Genomic DNA, 22,287 nt, shown 5'->3' with positions numbered 1-22,287 from the left:
GGATGCTACATAATCATTATCATTGATATTATTCATTCACAATCCAAATCGAAGAAAACTATGGTCGAGTATAATTTCACCTGCCTATATCCCTCTGTTCAGACTTCTGGGAACTCTCTTTACATGCATATGTACAACTGTATGTGTGTGTGTGTGTTTGAGAAAAAAGAATCTATGTTCAACATCATAATTTCTAATAAATTTTAATTAAACAAAGATAAAACCATAATAAATACTGATTTTTATCTTCATAAAGATTAGCTTAACTGAGCTAAGTTAATGAATGAATCTTTCATTCAGGAACGAATTCAGATGACTACATTCTCACAAAAAAATATATACATTTTCCTAGGCCTACACTTCTCTAAAGCCAAATATAACAAAGAAAATCTTTCAGAAGAACAAATCATGCTTCAAAGTGAATGATTTAGGGGTGCCTGGGTGGTACAGTCAGTTAAGCATCTGACTCTTGATTTTGGCTCAGGTCTCATGATTCGTGAATTTGAGCCCATCACATTGGGCTCTGTGGTGACAGCACGAGGCCTGCTTGGTATTCTCTCTCCTTCTCTCTCTACCCATCTCCTGCTCTTATTTCTGTCTGTCTGTCTGTCTGTCTCTCTCTCACTCTCAAAATAAGTAAATAATCATTAAAACAAATAAGGTGAATGATTTAGAGATGCCTGGGGGCCCAGTCGGTTGAATGTCTCACTCTTGATTTTGGCTCAGGTCATAATAATACCAGGGTCACAGGATTGAGCCCTATATTGGACTCTGCACAGAGAGTGGAGCCTGCTTAAAATTCTTTCTCTCTCCCTCTTTGCTCCTCTTCCCCAATCATGTGCACTCTCTTTCTCAAAAGAAAAATAAATAAGTTATTTATTTTTCTCAAAAAAAAAACAATTTATATCTTAAGTTACACAGGATATGAGTAAGATAATCAAAAATTTTTAACTTCCTCCTCCTCCACCTCCCTGGTCTTCTGGTCCTTCTTCCTCTTTCCTTCCTTCTCCCCTTCTTCCTTCTTTTGCACCGTCATAATTACCATCATCATCATCATCATCATCATCATCATTATTGTTATTATTCAATAAATCCCCCTTCTGTCCTAGAAGATCTACTTTCCTTATGAGATATTTGGAAATGGCATAATTTTTGGGACAAACCCAGACTGTTTGCATAGTCTTTTACAACTTTAAGTCCTTTGTATGCACTCGCAATCTGATAATTATAACAATTCTATGAGAATAGGTAAAATGATGCCAGTATAGATTTGAAGAAACCAAAGTTGAAAATCCCTGAAGACCTTGCTCAAAATCCTAAGATGAAAAATGAAGATGCCTCAAGAGAATGAGAAGACAAGGCACAGACTGGGGGGTAATATTCGCAAAAGCCATCTAATAAAAGACTGTGTACAAAACGTACAAAGAACTCTTAAAATTCAAAACAAGAACCCAAATATCCCAATTTTAAAAAATGGGCAACAGGCACCTCACCAAGAGGATACAGAAATGGCAAGTAAGCACAGGAAAAGATACTCCACATCATATGTCATCAGGGAAATACAAGTTAGAACAACAATGAGATAACACTACACAACTATTAGAAACACGCAAATCCTAAACACTGACATTACTGAATGTGTGAGGAAGTGAAGCAACAGGAACACTTATACATGCTCGGGGGAATGCAGATCAGGACAGCCACTTTGGAAGTTTCTTTTTTTTTTTTTTTTTTTTAAACAGGCTTCACATCCAACACTGAGCCCAATGTGGGACATGAACTCACGACCCTGAGATCAAGATTGGAGGGGAGATCAAGACCTGATGTGAGATCAAGACTTGAGCTGAGATCACCGATTTTTGCACTGTTGGTGGGAATGCAAACTGAGGCAGTCACTCTGGAAAACAATTCTAAAAATAGAACTACCCTAAGACTTAGCAATTGCATTACTAGGTATTTATCCCAAGTATAAAATAATGCTGATTCGAAGGGGCACAGGCACCCCAATGTTTATACCAGCACTATCAACAATAGCCAAATTATGGAAAGAACCCAAATGTCCACCAACTGATGAATAGATAAAGAAGATGTGATATATATACACACACACATACACACACACACAATGGCGATCAAAAAGAATGAAATCTTGCCAAGTGCAACAACATGGAGGGAACTAGAATATATTACGCTAAGTGAAATAACCCACTCAGTGAAAGACAAATATCATATGATTTCACTCATTATGTGGACTTTAAGAAACAAAACAGATGAGCATAGGGGACGAGAAGGAAAAATAAGATAAAAACAGAAGGAGGCAAACCATAAGAGCCTTTTTTTTCTTTTCAAAAATTTATTTAAATTCTAGTTAGTTAACATACAGCGCAACACTGGTTTCAGAAACAGAATTCAGTGATTCATCATTTACATACAACACCCAGTGTTCATAATAACAATCCTAAATACCCACCACATCACCCATCTAGCCCATTCCCCACCCACCTCCTTCCATCAACTGTCAGTTGTCCTCTATCATTAAAAGTGTCTCTTAAATGTTTATTTCCCTCTCTTTCCTCCCTCCCGTATGTTCATCTGTTTTGTTTCTTAAATTCCACATATGAGTATTTGTCTTTCACTGACTGACTTATTTTGCTTAGCATAATACATTCTAGCTTCATCCACATCATTGCACACGGCAAGATTTCATTCTTTTTGATGGCTGAATGATATTCTCTTGTGTGTGTGCATGTATACACAACAGAATATTGTGTAGAATATATAAGAGATTCTTACAGTTTTATTGACTTACTTTTTTGAGAGAGAGACAGTGCAAGTAGGGGAGGGGCAGAGAGAGAGGGAGGAAGAGAGGATCCCAAGCAGTCTCTGCACTGCCAGTGCAGACCCCAATGCAGGTCTCATAATCACAAACTGTGAGATTGTGACCTGAGCCAAACCAAGAGTCCGACGCTTAAACAAATGAACCACCCAGGCATCCCTAGAGACTCTTAAATAAGAGAACAAACTGAGGGTTGCCGGAGAGGAGGTGGCTGGGGGGATGGGCTAAATGAGTGATTAGCATTAAGGAAGGAGGGCACTTATTGGGATGAGCTCTGGGTGTTAAGTGATGAATCACTGGGTTCTACTCCTGAAACTAATACCACATTATGTGTTAACTACATGAATTTAAAATTTAAAAATATATAATAAAAAAAAGACCTGAGCTGAGATCAAGAGTCAGATGCCCAATCGACTGAGCCACCCAGGCACCTCTGGAAGTTTCATACAAAACTAAATTATACTCCCATCATATATGATCTAGCAATCATCTTTCTTAGTTTTTACCCAAAGGAGTTGAAAACATACAGACAATGGAATGTTATTCAGTGCCAAAAAAAAGTGGGAGGGGGGAGCTATCAAGCCATGAATAGACACGGAGGAAATTAAAATACATACTACCAAGTGAAAGAAGTCAATCTGAAAAGGCTATACACTATATGATTCTAACAATACGACATTCTGGAAAAAGCCAAACTATGAAGACAGTAAAAATATCAGTGGTTGCCAGAGGTTAGGGTGGTGGTGGGGTGGGGGTAGAGGGATGGATAAGCAACACAGAGGGATGTTTAAGGCAGTGAAAGCACTCTGCACCAAACTATAATGGTAGATGCATGTCATTATACATTTGTGAAAACCTATAGAATATGTGATACCAAGAGTAAACCCTAAAGTTTGGACTTTGGGTGATAATGAAGTGTAAATGTGGGTTCATGGATTGTAACAAATGTACCACTCTGATACAGGATGCTGACAGTGGGGAGACTCTGTGTGTGGGGGTTCAGGAAGTGTGTGGGAACTCTGTTCTTTTTGCTCAATTCTGTTGTCAATCTAAAATTACTGGAAGGAAGAAAATGAATATCAAGAGCTAATATTAGAAATCCCCAAATCATCCTCAACAGCCTTCACCAAACTAGGTTGGTACTAAAACCAAAACAGCCATGTTCAAAGGGTCTTTGAACTTCTCTGCCTTAGGATACCAAGAGGTGATCAAATGTACTGACCATCTATGGCAATTTATTTAATAATTAACAAGCCATTATTATGTCTACTTGCTAGCCCTATAGCAATAATATTAATTCTAGAAATGTTAGACACATACTGTCTATCCCCTTTGTACTGGCTAGCTCTTTTTATGAAAAGGAAATTAAAAAAAAAAAAAAAGACCCGAAGACCTGAACAACTAAACAGATGAAAATAAAACTATGAAGGGGAGAGAATTAGGACTGAGTTCTTTCCAGGGCAGGGTTCGTTCAGGGTTCCTGCCTAATGACCTGGCTGTCACGGACCACACAAGGCAGCCGGACAGTGGGCAAGTTGGGACTGAAGTGCAAATCGAGCAGTGCCCAAACCTAGTGCCTTGGTTGAAAGTTCTGTCTGCCCCAGGAAAGATTATTTTTTTAAAAAATGTTATAAGAAATGACATGCTAGCCAGGCTGTGGGCTTGGGGAGATGCATTTTGCAAAGAAGGTCCCTTTCTTCTAGGTTATACAAACTCATCTGATGAGGCAGTCACAGCCCAGGTGTGAAAATGTTGATTTTCGGCAAAGATAAAACAGGCTCTTCCAATATCTACACCACGGCTGGAGGAATTCATGACGTTTAGAATAAGAAAGTACTAAGTATCTTCTAAAATCTAGATGATCATTTTCAAAGTGTCATAGGATGTTTACCCAGTTGTTAATAAAACGGAAAATCACTCCATTTTACCACATAGCATTGGTATCTAATACCCTCACCTTGTCCCTGCCCCGACTTCATCACTGATGCTCTGATCCACACCAAGCTGAGAGCTGCCTTGTCAAAATGTGAAAGAACTCATTTGTACTTAGAAATAACATACACAATAAAAAGTTCTGGATAATTCTCCCCACTTTATCACCAATCTCTTCCTAAGACATAGATTGCTGACAACGGGTAAGGCTCAGGAAGGGAGTGAGAAGAAGTCTCCATGTGATATTTTATCAATAATAAAATTTTTAAAGATAAAATTTTAACTTTTAAAGCCATGTAAAATGTGTTCCCATAAAATGTTCCTGTAAGAGGGCACCTGGGTGGCTCAGTCAGTTAAGTGTCCAACTCTTGATCTTGGCTCAGGTTGTGATCTCACGATTTGTGGGATTGAGCCTCACATCGGGCTCTGTGCGGAGCCAGCTTGGGATTCTCTCTGTCTCCCTCTCTCTCTCTCCGTCCCTCTCCTGCTTGTGTGAGCTCTCACTCTCTCTCTCAGAATAAATAAATAAACTTAAAAAAATGTTCCCATATCACAATTCTCATGCCAAGAAGCCTGGTGCTCTACTCAGACTTAGAATTTGTTATTTCCGCCATCTCAGTTTATTCTCCATTTGTTCAATGGATAACATTTTTGAGCTATCAAAAAGAAAAGAATAAGGGATATTTATGGGTTGTACATTTTATTACGCATACAGGATTGATTTTCTCTGTGAACCGAATGTTACAATTCTATAGCACTCAGTGGCTTAGGCGGAGACTACCATTAGGATATTAAGAGAGACAATCAGACACAACATTTATATCCTTTCTTAATGGACCTCTGCCAGAGAAAATTCTCTTACCTTTGGGTTCTTGTGATTCATCATCGCTATCTGAGCTGTCATTACTCACAATATGCTCAGCTGTGATATTTTCTGTGGAAAGAGAACACAACAAGTGAATGATCTCAGGTGTCAAGGCTCACAATTGAATTTATTAGAAGGAAGTAACCTGAGATAAAACCAAGTGAGATCTACTAGGTATATTAGTGTAAATTTTAATCAATTTAGTATCTAAATTCATTAGTTTTCCTACTATTTTCAAATTTCTCATTGGAAAACAAATTTCCTGGGCCAGGAAAAAAAAATGGAAAAATTAGTTTAAAACTACTCCTTCATGAGTTAAAGGAAAGAATCTTTATTTCTTTAATTCTGACAGAAAGAATAACTTGGTTATAGGAGGCTCCTTGTTATACCAAAAAGGTATAATTTTCTTTCATTAAATATGTTTAAGTGCTATTTCTGAGGGGAAAATGCAGAGTAAAACCAAAATCTATAGGAAGACTGAATGAAAATGAATGAAAACTACTAATATAAGGTGTCTTTTGATTTTCAATAACTCAGAAAATTGGTTATTGAATGTGCCTTTTGGTGTCAAGAATTTGTGCTTTCACAGTACATAGTAAGAGGGCAGTTATGAAAATTAAAACTTAGAAACCATATACCCATAAAACAAAGACAGAAGTATAATCTGGCATAATAACTAGTCATATTTTTTAAGTAAAAATTGCCTAAACTATGGAACACATGGCCCATTCTTATCACCATTATTTGTTGAATAATCGACTTTCTTTGGACACTTACACGAAATGACTTTCTGTATAACAGTTACTTTTTTTTTTCTTCTACTAGTCAATAGACATTTTTTTATTCAAAAAACCTGACTCTAAATTTATAATTTTCAGTTCTAGAATCACTTGGGGGCTTTAAACTTGGAGAAATATAGGTATAACATATAGTTTCCCCATATTACTCTGTATATGTTTATTATACCTGAATGAGAATATAGAATGGAAGGGTTTTAAATGCTTGAGGTAGTAGATTAACTTTTTACATTTATTTAATTTTACTGGTATGATTACACATATGAAATTCAATAAAAGTGTTCACAGACTAATATTATTATTCACTTCATTCCGTGGGTATTACAGAAAATAGTTTTGTTGTACAGAAGAAGGTGGGGTGTTAGAAAATGACCCACAATAAGTGTTATATACGTCAGGTGTAGTTTTGGTCCCATACATATTTTGGCAGAACAAAATTTTCTTTTTTTTTATTTCTTTTTTTCTTTGTTTTGTTTTGTTTTTTGGTCAATTTGATACTCTCCTTTAAGAAAATGGTTCACCAAAATATTATTCTATTTTATAAAGATATTTTTGAGATGATTAGATAAATATTTGAATGTATCTATTTTCCATCCCTATGGTATGATATGTAGCTCCATCTCTTCAAAAGCATAGATTGCTCACATTTGAAATTCCTTGCGAATGTAAAGAATTTCATTTCTAGTCATCAGATTATGGCCCAATTTACCATAATGTCTTGCTTCAGAGGGGAAAAAGCAAAAACAGAAACAACCGCTGAACACCCCTTGAAGAGGGAAACTTTAATCAGCCAGTGGATGAAAGGAATCACCAGGAGTCTTCAGATTCCCCTCAGTCACCTCTCCTGTCTCATTTCTGGAAAGCCTTACCTAATCTGAGGTAACACGCATCCTGGATCACTACATAATATCCCTCTCAGTCTGACAAAGAGGACAAGTAAATAGGCTGCCAAACCACTGGCCTCAAAGGAAACATCTCATTACAAAGAATATTCTGAAGACCGTTTAATATAAACATTCTCCTTTTTCTTGGCCTTCAGCCATTGTCTCACCCACCTTTGGATCTGTTATTTCAGGCCCATTCTTTTCCTCCCATCTGAGAGAAAAATAAACTCTAGGGGTATCTGGATTATTCAACAGAGAAGGAGCACAGAGAAGCAAGCCTCATAACATGTGCTCCTTCTGTTTTTTTTCTCTTTTATTCTGAAATCTTCACATTATTTTGAGAAGAGTTACTTATTTCCGCAAAACTAGATGGATATTTATCCATATGCGCTACGATGTTCATTTTAAAAAGTCAAGTCAAATCATGTCAGCATTTTACACTCGGCCTTATAGTTACTCTTAACAGAATGTGCCTCTGTATGTTAAGGTCCGAGCAGCTCAAAAATTCCACCAACCTTGGCTGCTCGTTAACTGAGTGCTGCTCAGAGGACAGAAAGCAAAGTGCTTTCTTTATTGTTTTTATTTTTATCTTAAAATCTTTTGCTCTAGTGCCATCATTAAGATCACTTTGCCATAACTACCCAAAAATGCAAATGATACTGTTGAACAAAACATTAAGAACTATGGAAAGTTACTGTGCACGTAATATACATATCAAATAGCTAAAATCAATTCTGCAGGATGAATAACACTACTTATAAGCCAATTTGTAGTAAATTAATTAATGCTACAATTGTGTTTTTTTTTTTTCTTTTTTGCATAAAGCTTAATTGAATCAACTGTCACTGCCTGGAAAAACTAAGGGCAGCTTGTCAAAAAAAAAATCCTACATTAAGTTTTACGTGCAAGTATTCTTAACATGAATTGATTATTGAAATAATTGATTGTTGAAAAGGTCATTTATGCTATTCTGTTAACTCTATGTGCGATATTTCATGCTATTTCATGGTATTTCATGATATTTCATGGACAGAGAAGAGATAGTAGGTAGTCAGTGTGCTGATAATCTACAGGACCCTCTTCCCCAATTCCTGCTGGGCTGGCCCCCAATTCAGATTTAGCATTCACTGTTCCTTCCCACAGCCAATCCAAGTAGCCATAAGAAAACAGGGTAGGCACTTGGGAGACACTGAATGTATGTTTCATTTCATTTGCTTTGGGCCAAATTTACTTGTCAAACAAAAGTTCCTGTCATTATCCTTACAACTAATGAAAACCAGTGGTCCTCAAATGAGTTTGTCTACTTTTTCAAGTTTTGTTAACATTATCTTTAAATTTATTATGGGCCAATAAGTTAGATTTAAAGAAAACCATTAGTGTTCATTTACTAGATGTGATTTGAAATATTTTTTTCCTCCTGTTTGGTGTGACTTAGCTATAGGAAGCTAACAGAAATCTAGCAGGTTAGTACTTTAGAGGTAAGTAAACTGGAAATTATGAATTTTTGTGTCATACTGTGTTCAACTGCGGATGAGTCTAATGTTTTAAAAATGAACGGTATTTGTTTAGGACACAAACAGTATGTTTAGATATATCATGACTAAGAGGAATGGAGATGCCCTAGTGGAAAATTATTCTTAGGAATCAATAGGTTTTATGAGTTTCACAACCTCAGTGTCAGAATAATATTTAAGAGGTAATATACATATGATTTCCAGGAAATACTTAGGTTGATTTAACGAAGCTCTTGGTAACTTCAGAATAATTACATTCGTTATGATGATTTGATTTTCTGTGTATGCATGTTAAAATCTATCAGGTTAGCATAATACAGTCACCAGAAACATGTTTTTACAATACCTAGTTCCTCCTCCATTGTGGAACCTTTATTTTGTGAGCCAGAAACTCCTAAGACTCTGTTGAACAATATAGAAAAGGCACTGCCCCAGACACCTAAAATAAAGCAAAAATGACGAATACCTTAGAATGCACCGAGACTTAAAACAGTCAAACAGACAAATAGTACATTTTGATCACTTACCCATTAAGAAATGCAAGGGGTTTTCTTCATATTTCTTCACAACTGTTCCCATAAAAAATTTGCTTCCAAATAAGTCAGGAGCCATAAAAGTACCATATTTTGCCATGCCAATCTCATATGGACTAAATTCAACCCAATCTGAAAGGATTTTTAAAAAGTACAATCCATTAGTAGGGAAAGACTATAGATATGCATACCATTAAAGATCACTTCCAAAAATGCCTTGATTATTTTCATTATTTAAAATATATTTTTAAATTAACCAGATGCCTATTTTGTACATGCCATTGTATAGAAGTTTGTGGAAAACAGCTTATTGAAATGAAAATAGAAAAGGATCCCTTCTAATTTGTACAAACTGAATATTTTTTGCATTAAAAGCTTATATATCTTTAGTAAAATCCATCTTGATTCTAAATAATGGAAAACAGAAAATTGCTAACTCAGATATAAAATCCATGGAGAGAGAAGAAATTAAACTCTGATAATGCAAGCAGACTATAAAAATGGAAGAAATTGTTTTCTAACATTTGACTTTTCTTCACTTTTCCTTAATTTTGCTTATTAACCATTGTTCTAATTCACAAGATTATAATGCAAAGTTTTTATACTGAGTGACTTAAGAAATACATGGTAATAGCATCAATAAAGTATAATTTCTAAGAGTAGAGATTATGGAGCCAGAGCCCTAGGTTCAAATCCCATTTTTCTGCTTCCTAACCATGCAACCTTGGGTAGATTACTTGTGTTCTTGGTGTCTTAGTTCCCTAATCTATAGAACGTGAATAAAATCAGGAAATTATAAAATTGTTGTGAAAAATCTAATGAGTTAAGGAATATAGGGGTGCCTTGGTGGCTCAGTCTGTTAAGCATCCAACTTCAGCTCAGGTCATGATCTCACAGTTCGTGAGCTGAAGCCTCACGTCAAGCTCTGTGCAGACAGCTCAGAGACTGGAGCCTGCTTCGGATTCTGTGTCTCCCTCTCTCTCTGTCCTCCCCAGCTCATGCTCTGTCTTTCTCTCTCTCAAAAATAAACAAACATTAAATAAATTGTTTAAGAACTCAGAAGAAGGCATAGCACATTTTAATCACTCCATAAATGGTAGCCACTACTACATGTAGTTCATGTATTTCCATGCTATCACTATGTTTAATTATGTATCCAAAAAGAATTCCTGGTTTCTGATACCCATTTCCTACACTTGCTTCTCTCTCAGTATTCCCTGTCTTGGTAAATGGTACTACTTTTCGTATATTCATACCAGTATCCATACTTTACCCTTGACAGTTCTTTCCCCTTTATATCTTACATACAAAAACTCAAGTTCTAGAGACTCTCTTATCAGATAAGGTTAGAAACTGGCTGCTTATCCATTTGTCCACCATGGATCACCATCCAGTTGTATCCTACTGGTACAAGCTGTCATACCCTCTTCTCTGGATCTCCCCAGTAGTCTTCTAAAACATCCCTTCTCTATTTCCCAGCTATCTTTTTGATATCTGTTGCCGGAATGAATTTTTAAAAATAGAAATCACAGCATACTAATGCCAGCTGAAAGCTTTCCAATGGCTTTCCATTACACTGAACGCAAAAATGTTATCAATGAGGCTTCTTAACGGTCTGGCTAGTGCCTTTTGACCTCCTGTCCTAACCAATCTCCATTATGTGGGCCTTGCTCTTTCCACTTGAGCCACACAAATCTTCTCAATGTTCCTCAAAGAGAAACTCACTGACATCTCAGTGCCTTCATGCTTGCTATTATCTTGTGCAGTTAAAAGGCTTGCTCCTTCTTAACCATTAGTTCAAGGTCAATTTTCATTGGCCGTCCTCTGTAAAGTCCTACCACTATCCACCCTTACCTAACCCATAACTCTCTGCTCTCCTTTTCCACCCTGCTTTTTGAAACTATTTACATGTCTATTTGAACAATCCAAAATCCAAATAATTCAAAACTCCACAGATTTTTTTTTTTTTTGTTATTCGTTTGGTGGTAAAATCTGACCTGAATTCATTCAGCAGAAGAAAACAGTCTTGAAATGATATAAGGCTTAATTTTTTAATCTCACTAAATGTGAATATTGACATTCTATTACAGAAATCACTCTATGAGATCCTAGGGGGTTATTATGTAACATACACAGTAAGTTTGTTTTTTAAACTTTAAAATCTAAAATAGTCTCAATTCAGAAACATCTATCTCTAAAGTTTTAGAAAAGGCATTGCAGGTGTATATTTATTGTTTACTCAATGGTAGATCATAACATTCTACTTTTGTGAAGGAAGTTATGAAATCACAGTTGCGATGAGAACACATTATAATCCCATTTCAAATCAAAGCCAAGTAGCACATATATCTTTCTACAGAAAGTGATGTGCTTTATAATGATTTACATGGAGTGAGTGAGATATGACTAGCAATGAGTCAGAGGCTGCTAGGAAAATTTCTATATCACTACAAGTAATTTCCTATCTCTGAATCTTATCCCTTTATCTTGGGTACTGAAACACAATAACTTCTCGAGTAATCTCATCTTTATTAATGCTGTGGTTTGTGCTCACACAATTACAGACATTCTCAAGGTAAGATTGCTCTCTAATCCTTACTCAAAAACTCACCATGGTAGTACGTGACTATTCTTTTGCTGTTGACTCGTACATTTCAAACATGAACCTTTCTCTCTCACCTACATCTACTTCTTTCCAACTTCCTGTTGTGAATTTACGCTTAGATACATTGTCATCACATCCACTATGCTTGCCTGGAAAGGAATTCTTCATCTTTCCCCCCAGTCTATCTTACCTCTTTTGGTAAACAATACTATCATAGACTTGAAAAAGAAATTTTTTAAAAAATTGAAACCACTGGGGCGCCTGGGTGGCTCAGTTGGTTAAGTATATGACTTTGGTTCAGGTCACTATCTCATAGTCTGTGAGTTTGAGCCCCACATCTGGCTCTGTGTTGACAGCTCAGAGCCTGGAGCCTGCTTCAGATTCTGTGTCTCCCTTTCTCTGTGCCCCTCCACTGCTCACACTCTCTCTCAAAAATAAAATAAAAACATAAAAAATTTTTTTAAAAATTGAAAATCCATTACCACCTTTCAGTGACAACCTTTGGGCTTTTCACATCTGTCTCTCTTCTTATCAGGATCTCCCTAGGTCTGGGACTTTATTACAAATGCCTAGTGATAACACTGCTTCCACTTTCTTTCCTCGCTAATCTACCCACATGAATCACCAAAATTCTTTTCTCAAAAACACTACAATATTTTTATTGCCCTACCCCTAAACACTAAATGTTTCCCACTATATTCATAACTGAATAAAAATATTTCTGTCTGTAATTCAAATGTTTCCATAACTTGGCACTAATAGTTTTCCCAAATGTACCACCCACCTTTCACCAGCTCATACTAAGTCTGGTTTCTTTTTACTGCTCTTGAAAATATATTTTTGACTCCCCTTCTGAGCATTTTCTCATACTGTGTTACACAAAGAGGACTATTCACCTCCACTTGATAGATCTTTCCATGTTCAAATGGAATCCGAGCTCTATCACCCTCATAAAGTTGTCCTTATGACTAATAAATCTGTACAATATCTTACACTTACATCAGTTCTATACACTTTAAAAGATCCTAGTATCTATGATCTATCGATAGATCCTAATATCTATCTATGTGTATGGCTCATTCATTTTTCATGTTTTGTTTTTGTCTTGCCAATGGGATTGTAACTTTTTTGAGGAAGAATGCCATATTTTTTTCTTATACTATCTGTCAAAGAATTTAACATGATGTTCGAAAGTTGTATTCAATAAAGGCACTTTACTGACCAATGGAAATGTAAAACTGAAAGCAGTGTAGTGAAGTGAAGGAGTCAAAAATAGTTAACAGCTTAAACAACGAATGTTTATTTGTTTTAAATCTTCAAAAGAGGAAAATGTTTAAAACTATTCTGAAGGGAAGAAAAACATTCTCTAATATTGTTGAAATAAAGGTGATAAAACTTCTGTAAGCTAATTTGGCTCCTTCGCTTTTAAAAATATTATTCAGATAATATTTCAAGTTTTTGCCCTGAATATCCACTTTTAATCTAAGCAAACTTTAGAAGAATATAGACATGTCTCCCTTTTTTCCTTCAATAACCCAAGCTACTTGAATCTTCATAACATACACCTTTGAATGTCTTATCTGGTACAAGATCCACATAATTAATGCTTGATGGCTTTGTCCAACTCCGTTAGAAGAAACGGCTTTGAACCTCCTGATCATAGAAGCTTAACAATGAAGGTTAATGGTGTATCTCTCATCTCAGTAATAATAATGCAGTTAGGCAGATGGCCCAAATAAGACACATCCAGGTCAAAAGATTACTAACTGAACATCAAAAAGCCTTTCCCACTCTAAATGAATCCAAAATATTCACCTGCTGAAATATTACTTGTTCCTTAATCATCTTGGTCAGATTTTCTATTAAGAATTGCTACTGCCTCAAAGTTCAGAATAAAAAAAGGTGACTGTTAAAATGTCATAACAATTGTAACAATAACACTATTATATTTTAGGTCTCTTTTATGATATACCATCTTCTGCCTATCTCATGTGATTGTCTTAACATTTCTGTAAGATAAACCTGATATTTATTAATACTCATTTTTTTAATAATGAGGAAAATAAGAGTCAGATTAAATGACTGACTTAAGGTATTTCAACTTAGAAATAAGACAAGGCTTCCAAATCAGTCTCGTGCTTGCTTGACCACAGCATAATGCTTTGGGGGTAAAATGGCTTATTTGGCTATGCACAGATTTGACTAGTTTACTAGTAGGATTTATCAGCCTATTTCAAAATATTCCAAGACCTCAAAAAACAATAGCTATAGGAAAGCAAAAACAAAACAAACCAATTTCATCATGGCACCTACTTTTCTTATATGAATAAATTTCAATTCTCTCTCTGAGGTTCATTACAAACAAGATCTTGCTCCCAATTGCTGCTGAGCAGGTCATGGTCATCCCAGACTCCCTGTGGGCCTTACCTCCCATCCAAAAATGAAATTTGCTTCTCATACAAATCCTATTTATCGTTAAGATCCAAGACCTCTGATTTCACATACAGCTTTCAGGGAGCACTACATTTTTTTTTTTTTTTTACAAATAGTTTATTGTCAAGTTGGTTTCCATATAACACCCAGTGCTCATCCCCACAAGTGCCCTCCTCCATGTCCATCTCCCCCCTCCCCCCCCACACCCATCAGTCCTCAGTTTGTTCTCAGCATTCAATAGTCTCTCATGGTTTGCCTCTCTACCCCTCCCCCACTATTTCCCCTTCTCCCCCCGCGGTCCTCCGTAAAGTTCCTCCTATACGTGCAAACATGTGGTATTTGTCCTTCTCTGCCTGACTTATTTCGCTCAGCATAACACCCTCAAGGTCCATCCGTGTTGCTACACATGGCCAGATTTCATTGTTTCTCATTGCCATGTAGTATTCCATGGTATAGATAAACCACATCTTCTAGATCCATTCGTCCGTTGATGGACACTTAGGCTTTTTCCATGTTTTGGCTATTGTTGAGAGGAGCACTACATTTTTAAGATTTACTTAAGCTTAATTTGGGCCTGCCATTGCTTTATTCACTTTGCATGCTTTATTATCATTCATTTAGCGAAAACACCATGAAAGTCTCATCCTCATTAAGCAGATGTGGAAACTGAGGCTAAAAGATGTCGTGTAACCTGGTCAAAGGAACAATGCATAGTAACTTCTTTCTTGTGCCTTAACTTCCTTAATAATTCTTGTAAAATTCCCCAACAGATTATAAGGTCTTATAAACAGGGGCAATATACTGTGGGGGGAGGGGAATCCATGCTTAGATCCGTCACACTACGTTCCACACGGTCAGTCACCAGAGAAGCCAATATTTTAATAAAAAGAACAAGGGATTTTTTAGAACAAACCTCAGCTCTGCTGCTTATTTTCTACGTGGCAATGTGCAAATCATTTAATCTTTCTGAGGTTTTGTTTTTTCTTCGAAGAAACAGAGCTAAAAATACCTCACTTCCTGAGTTGCAGTAAAAATTGAATAAGATAATAAATATAGTAAGCGATTTCTGAATCATTAAGCATGACAAACGTTTCAGTCAATTAACTGATAAAGATTAGAATGAATGAATGAATTCCAGGTGCACTGCTTTTTATAAACAATTCACAGTTCTTGCCTGGAATAGTCAGTTGAAATGAGTGAGACCTTGTAAAATCTGCAAAAATCTGTTAATTACATTCCATTCACAATGACTTTTTAAGTTCATGGGAGAGACTGATTTAACTGAGGTACTTTTCCTAAAATTACAACGAACCCTAGCAGCTACAGTCAGAAATGCTACCATGTTGCGGATTAGGACCAGCAAAGGCCCCCAGAAGTATGGGGTCACATACTTTTAGAGCACCCAACAAGAAGCAAAGCTACAGAAGAAACAAATATTTACATTTGAGATTTCATAATATGGGGCACCTGGGTGGCTCAGTCGGTTAAGCATCCGACTTCGGTTCAGGGCATGATCTCACGGTTTGTGGGTTCGAGCCCCGCATAGGGCTCTGGGCTGACAGCTCAGAGCCTGGAGCCTGTTTCAGATTCTGTGTCTCCCTCTCTCTCTGACCCTCCCCTGCTCACGCTGTCTCTCTCTCAGAAATAAATAAAACATTAAAAAAAAAGATTTCATAATATGAGGTATTTTGTTCATCACCTGACACAAGCATGGACTAATACTTTTTGAGTGCTGAATTATAAAGATGACAATGGTGCTTTTGAATAATAAACATGTCATGTTATCCAATGTTTTTTAAACATTTTATTTCCTTTTGAGAGACAGAGGGTGTGCAGGGGAGGGGCAGAGAGAGAGAGGGAGACACAGGATCTGAAGCAGGCTCCAGGCCCCGAGCTACCAGCACAGAGCCTGACATGGGGCTCGAACCCACGAACCCACGAACCGCGAGATCATGACTTGAGCCAAAGTTGCCGCTTAACCAACTGCGCCACCCAGGTGCCCCGTCATGTTACCCAATTTAATGAAAATATAAGCAGAAAGCAAAAGAACATGCATTACCTAAAAGCATGCTATTTTGTTAAAAGTCCTTGAGGAATGAGTAACTAAAATTGAGGTGATTATATTCATGACTTTTTTATAGTTTCTTCTTTATTTTAGTAATTTATTTTTTATTTATTTATTTATTTTTTTTACAAATAGTTTATTGTCAAGTTGGTTTCCATATAACACCCAGTGCACATCCCCACAAGTGCCCCTTATTTTAGTAATTTAAATGAAGGTATATTAGTAACTAGTTTCATGGAATAATCTGCCCAACTAGAAAATCATCTAGCTTACCACTTTCTTGTATCTTCCAATGTTTTTATGTTACTGAAAATATATCAAAATAAGACAACTAAAATTCCTTTGGAACTTCCTCTAATGAAAATCATTAGAAACCACAGTTCAAAGGTTCCAGGAAATGTTTTAAAAGAGGAAATTACATACCTGCAAACATTAGCTCAGAAACATCAGGTTTGACATGGAGACAGGTGAAAAGGGGTAAAGGGCATTGTGCAGAATTAACTTTTTCCTTCAAACTACTCAAGGTCGTGTTCATTCTCTGTCCACAGAAGAAATAAAGAAATGGTCTTCAATATAGAAACATACACAGAGAGAAAATAGTACTTCCACTCAAGACACTTAAGACTTTTATAATAAAAATCAGTCTTCCTTCTAGAAATCTCTGTCTCCCAATAAATGACAAAATGTAAGCTCTACAGAGGCAATGATAATCTTTATTCTAAGAACAACTATAACTCTTTTAAAGATCATGTCTACATTTGAATTGAAGAACAGCTTGGCAGCTATGAAGCCAAGAGAACATTTGGACCCCAGGTTCACTGGCACAGACTCTCTCCCCCGCACTTCATCTTCAGATGAAATGTCACACTGTAGTCATGTGTCAAACTCTTTAGGGAACCTCCATTTTTCCTTTGCCACCAAAATACTACTTGTGTTCATCTCCTTATTTAAAAAGACTCCCAGTGTGGTGTAGAGGAGTGGACAGTAAAGGGTCAAAATGTATATTTAAGAATACAAAAGTAGTCCCTACACATCAAAACCAATACACAGAAAGAATTAGAAAGCGGTAGTTGGAAATGTAGAAGTGTTATGTCTGGGAGGGAATATGTACTCAGGACACATTGTTGATAGGATCAGTTGAGTCGAGTGACTTTTATAAAATGTTACATGTAAGTGATCAATCGCTGGGTTCTGCTCCTGAAACCAGTACTACATTGTATGTTAACTAACTTGAATTTAAACAAATTCAAAGAAAAACGCAATGTATCATTTTGTTTTATTAAAACATTATGATACACAAGGCCTGTTTATATTAAGAGGATTGTAGTTTGAGCCATAGCTTACATTGTGAATTAGTGTTTCTCCTATTAACATCCCAAAGATATCAGTAAAGGTGACAGGTTGCCCAGAGCTTTTCTTCTTCCATAGAGATTCAACATATCTTTTAACTTTCTGCGGTGTGAGAAGTAAAAGTGGGTTGTGGCTAACATTTTTCATTAGCTCTTTATTAATCTCCTCTGGCCCTTTCTCTGGAAAATCAGGGTGAGAATACAAGGTTGACATGTACCTGTAAAGAAAACAAAAGATGATTAGTAAAGAGAAAGGACATTACATAGTAGTCTCCAAAGAAGGCAGGTACTCTCTGTCATAAGAAAAATAAAGAGTGTTAGAAATAGTTGGTTAACTTAATTATCTGATTAAAGATATTAATCCATGTAAGGAAAGAATGTATCAATCAGAAAGGAGCTGGTCTACAATAAAAGCAAAGTAGAAGAGTAGTCTCAAAGGAAACAGTGGACTTCCCAAGCCCAGTCCAAACGAGAGGATGCCCTTCTGGGCTTACTCTCTGTCCACTATCTAGCCTCTGGAAACTGGTAATCCCTGTTAGAATATCAGAGACTGAAGAACACAACACATTTGAATCCTGTAAATAAACTTACTTGTCTGGATATAATACCAGTCAAGTAATCAGGTCATTTGACTTTCCGTCATGAGTATCAATAGGTAGGAAATGTGCTGTCTAAACTATTGTGAATATCTAATTCTCCTAACAAATGTATTTTTGTTTTTATTTTGCCCATTGCCAACTGGGCAGAATCCCGAGTCTTGCCAATTGTAGGTCTCAGAATTTCTGAGCATCCAAATTTGATTGTGAAATCCTGGAGAGAAATAAGTCTTTAAGGTAAACACTTTCTTGTGGAGATTCTTGGCCACCAGACATTTGGCCACTTCTAGTGATACCGGAAATCAGTGGATATCACCTTGGTATTTGATATTTAGACAATAAACATTCAGTTACCCCCCTCCTTCCTGTGCACCAATATCTCCAGTACTGTGGCCTGAATATTACGTATGACTACTTATCTGTCTCCCTTAATCAGTTGTGATCTCCTGCTGGGAAAACTGCTTATTTTATCTTCTGTAGCTTCAATGACTAGCAAATGCCGGGCACAGGGAAAGCACAGTTTTTGAACTATTGAACTGAGAGAACAAAATAATGAAAGAAATAAATACTCCACCCCTTCATCCAACCAAACAGACATGAGAAAACAGGACATGGCTTAATCTCCTGTTGCCTTGACATTCAAATCAAAATGCCTACTATAATGGTTTATCTTTCCTTCAGGGAGGGGAGAAATCTAACCCTTACTGAGTCTCTGTCATTCTTTAAGCCTGTGCTGGTTAACTGTACATAAGGTATTGCCTTGAAGACCTGCAATAGCCTTCAATTCTTCTATTTTAAAGATGAGGAAAGAGAGGATTGATAAATTTAAATAAATGTTCACAGTTCCCCAATTAATAACAGAATGAGAATTTAAAATGTGTCTTCTCCCCTGATAGGCTTATTAAATCTCTTAAATAAGACTTTAGTTCTTAAAGACCAAACCACTTCCACTTCACATTAAATTAGAACTTCTTATTGGATTCATGGTTCTTTGGAGACAAATTGAGAATAATTATAAGTCAACAAACAGAGAGTGGTGAGAGACCCAAAATAGAACACATGCTCTAAAAAAAATTTTTTTTTTAAATAAAATCCTTGGGGTTCCTGGGTGGCTCAGTTGGTTAAGTATCCAACTCTTAACTTCAATTAGGTCATGACCTAATAGTTTGTGGGATTGAGACCCATGCCGGGCTCTGTACTGATAGGACAGAGCCTACTTGGGATTCTCTCCCTCCCTTTGCCTCTCCCATGTGCAGATGTGAGCTTTCTCTCTCAAAATAACATAAATAAACTTAAAAAATAATAAATAAAAAATAACAAACAGGAATTCTTAAAAGATCTTTATTACATACCTTGGATTCCTAATATTCCCCCAAAACATGTGATAAAGATAAATAAAAAAGACTTACTCTGAACCCAAGCCCGGGATACTTACCAAATATCTATAAAAAATACAGCTTAGAGTACTTGAGAGATACTAGGATATATCTACTCCTGTAGTTATTCCAAGGTCTATCACATGATTCATCAAAATCAACAAACATCTGGTTTTCTGGACCTCATCATACTTTTCAATAAAATTGTACACATTGACGGAATGTATTGGTTTATACTTTAAAACATAATAAAAATAGGAAAATAAAACGTCTTTTTGAGCCTCTACATGGTTGATTCTGGAACTATTCAGGATATGCTTCATTCTTTATGTGAACACTAAGAAGTTTTTTATTGGTCTTATTAACAAGAATAATTTCTACCTCCCTGGACTATTGGTTTGCCCTTAGCTTATTAAAATTTGTATTATGTAATTGTACATAGTTGGATTTTGCCTTGGATTTTAGAAAGCTTAAACTCAAGCCTGTGTCTCATGCTTTTCACAGCTATAGGTTATAGAATGAATTTTTAATTGAATTTCTAGTTATATATTTACTTACCCTTTTTCACTTCTACCTTTATTGTATGCAACCCAATTTTACTTTATAATAAGATACATGAAAAACTTTCCTTAATGAAGCGGGGTAAAAATAAAGAAAAGAACCAAACAATTAATATCAGTAGAAATCAATTTAGCCTCAGCATGATTTTTTTCAAAAGATAGATAAAAAGGAAGTAATATGATCGTTCTGCTGTTGGAAGTTGTCATTTCCAACTATTCAGTAGAAAAATGCAATTGCTCAAATCTAAAATACATTATTTAAGACTTTCCTTCTCCATCTCTACTTAGCTGGTCTTTAAATGAATCAACTTATGATTCGAGTAAGTACCTTTGCCCCATGAATTGCCCCCACCAAGATCTGAAGGCTCTTCCCTTCCCTTCCCCTCAGTGTTAGCCACTGGCTCTAGATCGAGAAAAGCCTTCCTCTGGGGTTGGAGGATTGCTCAAAAGCTAGGACTTGTGCCACAGTTTGAGACAGATTTTTTTCAAATGGCCAGAAAGTATACAGATGTCAGCCTAATTCTCTCTTTCTGTTTCATGTAGAATGGTTGCAGGCCATTTCTTTTCTCTAAATGCTGAAGTAAACTCATTCACTTGGGGTAGTTTTTCTCTTCCCCTTCCCCTCTCTCATTCTTTCCCTATCATGAAGCAAGTGGTTTGAGGACGCAGGCCCTAGTCAAAGACAGATAGACCTAGATACCTCCGCCATTAGCACCAGGTTAATGTCCTCTGCTTGTTCAGCATTTATGCCCCCTATATTTTTTAGAATTCTTGAGTGTGAAATTGGACAGACTTTTCATGTCATTGTGGTGATATCCAAGACCTGAGTTTTAGCTTTGTTATGCTAAAGGTGGAGTGGTAGGCAATGGCCAGTTTTCCTTAAATAGCTGCCTTTGTTTCCTTGGTTGCACCAAGGCAGGATTCAGTATTACTAGTTTCTGTGGACATGCTACCATCTACAGCATGCAAACACCACTCCAATTTGTGATGTTATAGTTAAGGCTGAATTTTCATCTCCTTGCTATTACATGGCTCCCAATTATATCAATCAAATTTCTGCAACTAAGTGACTTAGACACAGCAGGGCCTCTATACTTAATTAATGAACAAAAGGATCTTCAACTTATTTCTCTATAAATCTGAAGATATCTGCATCTAAATTTTCAACACATTTATATGATGGGACACATCATTCTCTCCATACGAATGCATTTCAGGCTATGTGTGAAATTTTCATACATAAATCACATCAAAACTCCATAAGGGATTCTCAGTGCAGTCTCTTCCTCCTGATCACATGGCCAATGTTTTAAAATATCAGTGACCTCCACTAACATGCAAAGCGAGAGGGAAAATGAAAAAGTTAAGAGTAAAGACGGAGNCTTCTCTGGAGGACACTTGTGGGGATGACCACTGGGTGTTGTGTGGAAACTAATTTGAAAATAAACTATTTGTAAAAAATAAATAAATAAATAGAAAAAAAAATATCAGTGACCTCCAAGGACTTGAAAAATCAGAATCCTTAGGGGTAAACATATAGAATTTCTGTGCTTAAAAAAGTGTCAAAAGCAAGTCTCAAAAGCAACTAAAATCTGGGATGACTTGAGAAGACCCTTGACATTTGTGAAGCAAATAGACTGAAACCCTAAAGAAATCTCTAGATTAATTTCCCTCTCAAAATGCAATTACTTGGGGCGCCTGGGTGGCTCAGTCGGTTAAGCGTCCGACTTTGGCTCAGGTCATGATCTCATGGTTTGTGGGTTTAAACCCCGCATCAGGCTCTGCTGACAGCCAGCTCAGAGCCTGAAGCCTGCTTCAGATTCTGGGTCTCCCGCTCTCTCTGACCCTTCCCTGCTCACACTGTCTCTCTCTCTCAGAAATAAATAAAAAACATTAAAAAAATTTTTTTAAATGCAGTTACTTATGTACATCTTCATTTAGT

The 22,287-nt window shown here is 36.5% G+C and overlaps 1 protein-coding gene across 2 annotated transcripts in view; it reads right to left on the bottom strand.

Moving 5' to 3' along the window:
* PLA2G4A (phospholipase A2 group IVA) overlaps positions 1 to 22,287 on the bottom strand; it is a 164,460-nt gene that overhangs the window by 32,243 nt on the left and 109,930 nt on the right. For both annotated transcript variants that reach the window (XM_077763286.1, XM_077763287.1), the window contains 5 exons: positions 17,809 to 18,031; positions 16,888 to 17,002; positions 9,356 to 9,493; positions 9,175 to 9,267; positions 5,631 to 5,702 (listed from right to left, as the gene is read on the bottom strand). In XM_077763286.1, the coding sequence (XP_077619412.1) occupies positions 5,631 to 5,702; positions 9,175 to 9,267; positions 9,356 to 9,493; positions 16,888 to 17,002; positions 17,809 to 18,031 (641 nt within the window). The remainder of the gene's footprint in view (positions 1 to 5,630; positions 5,703 to 9,174; positions 9,268 to 9,355; positions 9,494 to 16,887; positions 17,003 to 17,808; positions 18,032 to 22,287) is intronic.

The sequence above is a fragment of the Crocuta crocuta genome, unplaced genomic scaffold (genome assembly GCF_008692635.1).
Source record: "Crocuta crocuta isolate KB4526 unplaced genomic scaffold, BGI_CrCroc_1.0 scaffold3, whole genome shotgun sequence".
Taxonomy (NCBI): Eukaryota; Metazoa; Chordata; class Mammalia; order Carnivora; family Hyaenidae; genus Crocuta; species Crocuta crocuta.
The sequence above is the reverse complement of the archived record's forward strand: the minus strand, read 5'-3'. Positions and strand labels throughout refer to the sequence as shown.